Source organism: Centruroides sculpturatus, unplaced genomic scaffold (genome assembly GCF_000671375.1).
Source record: "Centruroides sculpturatus isolate CEXI.00-Female unplaced genomic scaffold, Cexi_2.0 scaffold445, whole genome shotgun sequence".
Lineage (NCBI taxonomy): Eukaryota > Metazoa > Arthropoda > Arachnida > Scorpiones > Buthidae > Centruroides > Centruroides sculpturatus.
The window spans coordinates 191,478-200,056 of record NW_019384683.1 but is presented as its reverse complement, the minus strand read 5'-3'; the positions used below and the strand labels follow the sequence as shown (position 1 = coordinate 200,056).

The window sequence follows — 8,579 nt, the reverse complement described above, 5'->3', positions numbered from 1 at the left end:
ATTATGTACGAAAAAATATATTAATTTATCCCGTGTTGAAATTTTTCTCCGTTGCGTGTCGCTTCGCGTTGAATTTTCGTCGATGTTAAGCCTAACGAAGACTATTGTATCGTTAAAAATTATTTTTTTATTTTGTACAAACAAAATAAATATATTGAAAAATATAAAAACAATAAAAAATTATAGTTCAGAAGTTAATTTAGTATCAAAAACGTAAAATATTTGAGTAGCCCAAGACATAGTCAAAGATTGCAGCGCCACAGCACTGGCGAAAATTTAAATTTGCAGACTGGAATTCTTTCCGATAATTGACGTTTTGGATAATCGACGCTCTACTGTATTTTTATTCAAAAATCACATAAATTTTCATTGTTAATTTTTTTAACATGTACATGAAAGTCGGGGAAAATTTTTTAAAGTGTTTTTTGTATTTTTTATATTTTTTTTGTATATATTTTAATTTTATTTTGTACAAGTTCGGACACGTGCACTGCATATCTTGCCAACCATGCGACTGCACCGTGCGATTACCTATCTTGTATACATAGGCATCTTGCCCCTTGCCACCCACTGACATGAAAAATGTAACGCTTACCTAGATGATATCTTTTAATTTATATGAAGTTTAACAGAATAATATACAGACTATGTCCACCCTGAAGGTCCATTCGAAATATTGGTGAATTTTTGAAATTGGATGAGTAGTTTCGGAGATTACCTCCTACATCCAAACTTACAAACTTTACCTCTTTATAATATTAGTGTAGATACCCAAGAACTTCCTTTTCATTATTGACAAGGGTTTTTGAAGGAAGCATTCTGAAAGCGAAACCAATCTCATCAGCATTGTACACTGCAACAGGCATTAATTTTTCTTCCTTTATTATGTTCTCCAATTTCCTTTTAAGCTCATTTGCATCTTTTTCATTTGCTGACCAACTTTCCCCAGTGACTGTCAACTGCCACACATCTTTTCTTCCAGTTTGATAGCCAGCTCTTGCTTGATGTAAACAGTTTACTGCTGCCAAGTTCTCTGTGTTAAATGCACCTCCTTTTTCTTTGATTATCAGGCTACTGATAGTTAGTCCTTTAGTGAATGCTGTATGAAACATTTGCAAACAGCAGCATCAAGTTTATCATTCTTACCCTTTTGAATAACTTTTCATTTTCTCAACTCAGTGTCCATTTGGCTGGCATACTGTTGAAGTTGATTTTCTTTCATTTTTATATTATAAACAGTGGCACATCCAACATTGTACTCAATAGCAATGGACTTTTGGAAACAACCTTGCTTTAACTTCTATAATACTGTATTTCTAATTTCTGTGTGAGTTCTAACATAACATGTTTTCTTTTTGAAGCCATAACTGACAATTACCAAACCAAGTCAACCATCAACCACTTTCCACACTTCTAAACGTTGGTAAGTGGCATCACACTGGATGACCATCCATGTGACACACTTCATTTACATGAAAGCCAGAGGCCAGATAATTGAGATGATGTATTATCAAGAGTCAGATTAGCAAGTGTGTACTATATTCTAAATATATTTTAATTGTCTTAGTGTGTTTAGGATGTTTCAGTAATATGTGCATACCTGTTTAGTTAGGGCTCTAAATGCCATCATTTTGTATGCATATGGGTCATTGGAATTATTCATTACTAGCTGCAAGGACCTGATTCGCTGGGTTTTTATTTGTATATAATATAGTTTTTTTTTATATATAAAAGACTGTTTTTCTAAGTAATCTAGAATCTAGCTGCAAGGACCCGCTTCACTGGGCAAAAAGTAACGACAGTGAAGATTAAGATAATTACATTATAGCCAATCTTACCCATTTTCACAGAATGCAAGAATTACGTCCCCCGTTTCCAGACTAATTAGAGAATTTTTACATGAGTCTAAAAATATGTTCGATTTCCCACAAAAACGCAAAACACCGCCTGTAAATCTTGCATGCCACTTTAAATTAACACTTCCATTGTTGACACTTCCACTGTTGACACTTCCATTATTACACATCTTTGAAGTCAACCACTTTCAACTCCATATCTCCCACACCCTTATAGCACAGAATGCAAGAATTAGGTCCCCCATTTCCAGACTAATTACAGAATTTTTACATCCAGTCAAATGAACTATTTTCAATTTGATCAATTTTCTGGAACGTTTACAATTGTTCTATAATCGAACCAATTCGAATTTGAATACAAATTCGAATTTAAAACAGTTCGAACATTTTTAAAATTGAAATAGAAAATCTTCGAAGTCAACCACTTTAAGCCCCCATATCTCCCGCACCCTTATAGCTATCGAGTCACAACCACCATAGTGCACGAATGGAGACTTGGGGCTACTACCACATACAAACACCATTTGTGTGCGATGTGTAGTTTTGGCTGAAAAGTGAAATATAGGGACACACACGTCCATTTATATATATATACTGTATAGATAAATGTAGGTTGGTTGGTCTCAGAGTTTGTAGTGCATGTCAGTTTTATTATTATTTTCTTTGAATGAAATGTTTATGTCTAAAATATGTGCTGCATTATTGTTTTACTGATACTTCAAAGAAAGCTCTTTATTGTTATATAAATGTCTACTAGGACATATTTGTGAAAACAGAACACCAGTACAATAAGTCCTAATAATGTGATATGTCCTAGTAGACATTTATATAATAATAAACTGTATAAAATAAGGACATAAAGGCATAGGAATTAGAGCTCTTTATTGTTCATATGATGTAAAAAATTTCCAGTGCCTGTTCTTGCTTTCCAGATGGTACTGGATCCCAACACTGGAAAGATTTGAGAAAGATCTAATACAGATATATATTAGATCTTTCTCAGATTACTGACTAAACAAATTGCAGAACACAAATACAACATAGAAAAGATGAAACAAACCTTTGCTCTTTCCATATATACATCTGAAACAGGAGTGAAACCAAACTTGGAACAAGTTAATCGTTTTGGACACACCATTCATGCAGAGCATGCTAAAGTAATGGAAGCTCTAGTGATTTACAAAGCGTGATTGAGAAGAGAATGCCTCATTTGTGAGGAGGAGGTAAAGATTTCAAGTGCCTGTCAAATATTTTATGATGATCCAAATGGGAACCAAGAAAATGGATCTTATTAATTAAGAAAACATATATGTACAGTACAGCCTATGTAAATTTGTATAACATCGATTTAAATATGTAAATATTTATACTAAGAACAGTGAACATAATTTTGGATTTCACCATAATTCATTCCAAAGTCTGAAATACTATATTGCTCTTCCCGAAATTCCAAAATAGAACAAAAGGTTTAAGACCTAAAACAGACTTATAATTAATTCTTTTTGCCTCTATGTCCTTACTTTTATTGATTTTAAACTCTCATTCTCAGGTGAAAATTAAGATATTTTGTTTTGATTTTTCTGACCAAGTTCTCCTCTCTTTGCTATACAGAAACTATACCAGTGTAATAAGTTCTATTAATAAACAAAGTCCAAAGTAGACCAGGATAAAAATAGACCTGTAATTAAGTTGAAAATATTTGTCCACATATACATGAACGATGATAAATGCCTGCTGGTGTTAAAGTTTTCAATGAGTTGATCAAACAATCCACCTTGTAGAAGTACCAAGTATTTGGTAGAAATATACTATCTTTTTCTGTCAATAGGCTATTAATTATAAGAAACTAAAAATTAACATTAGCAAAAGTCACAAATTAAAACTGATCAATAATACCTATAATTAAGTGAACTTAAATTCATGATTTTTTCTCTTGATATAAATTAAATGAAATTTATTATAACAACCAAATATATATTTTATAATTAAATATATACAAAATAAATATTTTTATAATTAAAATCTTATACGTAAAATAAATTTGAACTAGAAAAATATTTATTTTACCTTTATTTTTTAAACCATGTTACATGTTCTTAATACTTTTCAAAAGTTAAATATTACAATATGTTAATATAATTTAGAAAGCAATGAATATCATTGTTGTTAAATATATATAATTAGAACTATATAAAAAAGAAAAAGATAAAAAAAATTGTCTTGTTTGTCTATTTCTGAAAAAGTTTATAATTTGTTAATTTGCTTGTGCTATTTTAAAATACATTTTCTTCTGTCTTACTACTGGCTATTTGTTTTTTTAATTATTATTTACAATTATTTAAATTTATGCATATAAAGCTTATAATGTTTACAAATAATTATATATTATGAAAAGCATTGGTTATGTAAAGAAAAATTAAAAATCAGAATTGGGTTAATAAAGACATCAGGAGCAGAGCTTTAGTATAATGTAAAAAATTATTGTTATTAAAATAGTAATAATAATAATATTTCTATATATCTTTAACAATAATATTAAAAATTAATATTTAAATGTTAAAAATATTTAGTGTCTAAAAAAACAAATACAAGTTTAAAGAACTTTCTATTACCAATTAAAGCTCAGATGTAATAAAAATAAAGAATATTTTGAGATATTAAAATTTCATAACAGTTACTTTTGCATGCAATTAAAAATGCCACAAATACAATACGAAATTATAATCTAGCATCTCACTTTGGTTCAACTATTTTGTATTTGTATACTTTTTGTATTTATGAATACTTCTAGTATTAAATGTAAAAACTGAGAACTTCAGTTCCAAACACAATTTAAATAAAAAATTACTTAGTCTTTTTTGATACCTTGATTGGAAAGAGATAAAGTTAAAGTTACTAACATAAAAAATTTCTTTTGATTATCTATTTCTAATCATTCATATTAAACCGCTTCAAATAAATTTCATAAAAATAATAAACTTACAATTGATTAATAAATTAAATTTTCATACTTACTAATAAATTGTTATAGATACTTCTAGATTTTAATCTTGCAGCTTCTGCAGTTTCTAAAGTAAAATTCCATCCACAAAATATTTTATTTGAATATAAATTTCTAGATCTTCCAAACATTTCTACAAAACTATTTTGATATGCATGAGCAAGACCTGTAATTTTTAAATAAGATTTAATTAAAACTCACTTTAGGTAATATTCAGTAAACTATCAATGTAAATTTACTTTACCTATAAGCTGAAGCTATGAGCCAGAAAATAAAATAAAATGTCATGCTGAAAATATATGCTTCTGGCATACTGTATGATATTGCACCAATTGTTCCATTCCAGTAATATCCGTAATACATTAACGTATCAAATAAAACATCCTATAAATTAAAATACATATTTAAATTAAGTTCTTCAAATTATAAACCTGTTAATAATTTGAAGAAATAAATTAAAATACATATTTAAATTAAGTTCTTCAAATTATAAATCTGTTAATAACCGAATTCAAACAATGAGGGTGTTTTGAAAAGTACCACCTTTTAAATTTTTTCAAATAATGCATTTTATTCAAATTGAATATACAAAACAAAATATAAGTATAGATTTATTTTCTAAGTAAGAGCCATAAACATTTATGCATTTATCCTAATGCATCACAAGGTTAAAAGTACCAGTTTCCCAAGTGTTTTTTGAGAGTTGAATGCCAAATTCAGTTTGTCTGTTTGAAGCCACTTCTCATTAAGGATTTTTTCTTTGTACAAAATAGGTGGTAATCTCTAAGTACTAGGTCAGAGTTATAATGAGGATGTAAAAGTTTCTAACCATAGGCTGAAACTTTTTCTACAACCTTCTGTGCTTGAGGCCAGATCACTGCTCATTGCATAAGCTTGTTCACACTTGTCTGACATTTTGCACTATTGTCAAATGTTGGAATAATTCACATAATCTTTGGAATACATTTCCAATATTTTGGCATGAATTTGTGATCATTTTTGTCCTTTTGTTTAAAAAAATAATTATACCACATCTCTATTTCTCTGTAGTGGATAATCTGATAGAGATGCCATTTTCATCCAACCTATATTGCTTGCTTGCGAGATATCAGTATCTGTTGAAAAACATTACGGAAGAGAATAAGTGTGAATTATGTGAAGCTTCAGAAGTGGGCCTAGAATTTGTGCAAAAAAAGAAATTTTTTTTCTAATTTTTGTATAGAAGGAAATAATAATAATTATTATTATAATGTTGTAAAAAAACCATCAAATGAAAAATGAATATTTTATGTCCATATAAGGACATGTCTGTAGAAATTTCTAAGAAAATCAAATTACTCAGATTAAAACAATAGATGAATTTGAGTGCTTAGATCGAACATCTTCGATAGGAATCGAATTGTCAGTCAGTGTTGACTCATCCCATGATCTGGGTTATAATTTCTTTACAATTCGTAACGAAGAGGGGGGACCAATTGGAGAGCGGTGGCAAACCAGCATCGACCTATCGGAATGCTCAGTCTAGGACCCAAAAGAAACGTATAAAAACCGCGCAAAAAAAGGATGCGACGTTCTTGGTTCACAGTGCTCCTCTCCAAGATTCTTGTCATCCGGACATTCTCCTACAAGAGTTTGTTAGATATTCGGACTTGTCTTCACCCTCCCATGTCATCAAGATCGCTAAAGTCTACCTTGTAGCTAGAAGACCTTGGTCCAAGTAGTGTTGTGCATCCTGGAACCAACATCTTCATGCCACCATCACCGGAAGAAAAACTACCATCAGAACAGTTGAACTTTTTGTGTTATAGACTTGTTTCTTGACTTTGGATAGGTGTTATGCCTTTTTAAGGATTTGTTGTAAGAGAAATTTTTATATTTATTAAACGCTTTACGATGGAGAACCTGTCTCAATGAGTTTTTCCACTCCCACACGACAATGCTGATCACTCGATTGCCGTGACACTTTCTCCCCAATCAGCAAACCTCACAAATTATATGGCCCTGTTCTTCTTTAAAATCTGAATTAAAATAAATGCAATAGAAAAGAAAAGCAATACTTTTTGAAATTTCCTCACATTATTATTTCAAAAATACAAAATGAACATAAATTGATGTTAAGCTATTTTTATTTTCAGCTATTATATTTCTATTTTGAGCTACAGTAGAGCATCAATTATCCGACTCAATTGAGGACTGGGGTTGGTCAGATAACTGAAAAGTATGGAAAAATACATTATTAGTATAGTATATTAGTATATCAGTATATCCCATATAATTAGGATATTAGTATATTGCAATTAACCTACTTCACATTGAATTTTCATCGATGTTAATCCTAACAAAATTTTTTTAAAAATAATAATCATCGCTATTGTATTGTTAAAAATTATTTTTAAATTATTTTATTGCTCACAAAACAACCATTCATAATTAGAAAATTAAGCCTCATTTAAATACTGGCCTCCCTTTCATGGTCGAGCCAGTGTTGCTAGCTAAAATACCAAAAATTTAACAAAAATAATATTAAACTAGCCAAATATTGTAGTGCCACATCACAAGCGGACATTTGAATTTGCCGACTAGAACACGGTCGATTAACTGATGTGACGGTTGATCGGGAGTTGGATAATCAATGCTCTACTGTATTATATAAACATAAAATACAGAAACATTTTATAATTAATTTCTAAATGCAAAGAGATTTTTTTTTGCTTATAAATGGAGAGTATCAACATTCTATCATTCTATTATTACTTTACACAAAACTTGTATAATTGTTGAACCCAATTATTTTATTCTTGTATAGTCTAAGATTTTTCTTTTATGTACAATCCCATATAATAAATATAGTTATATTTTAATACATTTTGATTAATGCCTAACTCCATCTTTGGGCCATGTAATTCACGAATTTCTCGTAACTCATTTAACTTACATATTAGTTTAAACTATCCTTAAATCCTGGTAACACAAGTTTACTTTTGCATCTTAATTCACAAACCAGACTAAGCTGTGTTAGGAATCTTGATAATAATTGGAGAGAGTTGAGGGATAATTATCAACTTTCAATATTTTAACAGCCATCCTCAGTGAGATGGAAGGTATGCAGGAGTCAACCCCATTCTCACAATATCTTATACTTCTGCCATCTCAATAATCAATCAGCTATAAATAACAGTTAAGTCATCTACAATTCATCTTTTATTTGCCAGATTTAAAATTACCATGAGTAATAAGTGATTTTAAATCTGTAAATTTGTAATACATGTAGCAATTTATAAAAGTTAAATTTTGTATCTTAAACTATTTACTATTAAAATAAACCACTATCAGATATAAAATAGATTTTTATTTAAAAAAAAACTACAATCGCTGACCTTGAAACACTTCATGAGGCCATACGATGCACCGATGGTCATAGCTAAGGGACGCTCTGGCCATCCGACCACCGGTGTTCCAAGCCAAGTGCATAGACATCCACGAGAGGCCACCACTAGCATGCAGTAAAACATCTTATGAAGCCAGGATAATTTAACCTTGAGTGAAACTACATTGTTTAATTGACGGCAGGCAGTCAGATGGCACTGTACGACCGTACGCCATACGACCGCTGGTGCAACAGATGGCAGTTAACGTGTTAATTAGGTTTTTATTTAGAGTCAGGGAGTAAAATGGTATTTATTCCATGTATATGTATATGTATATACATATATATATATATA

At 30.1% G+C, this 8,579-nt stretch overlaps 1 protein-coding gene across 1 annotated transcript in view; it reads right to left on the bottom strand.

Moving 5' to 3' along the window:
• Positions 1-8,579, bottom strand: part of LOC111627006 (transmembrane channel-like protein 5) — an 84,983-nt gene that overhangs the window by 50,261 nt on the left and 26,143 nt on the right. The window contains exons 5-7 of the mRNA XM_023370549.1: positions 5,887-5,972; positions 5,102-5,241; positions 4,872-5,022 (exon numbers count right to left, since the gene is read on the bottom strand). Of these exons, the coding sequence (XP_023226317.1) occupies positions 4,872-5,022; positions 5,102-5,241; positions 5,887-5,972 (377 nt within the window). The remainder of the gene's footprint in view (positions 1-4,871; positions 5,023-5,101; positions 5,242-5,886; positions 5,973-8,579) is intronic.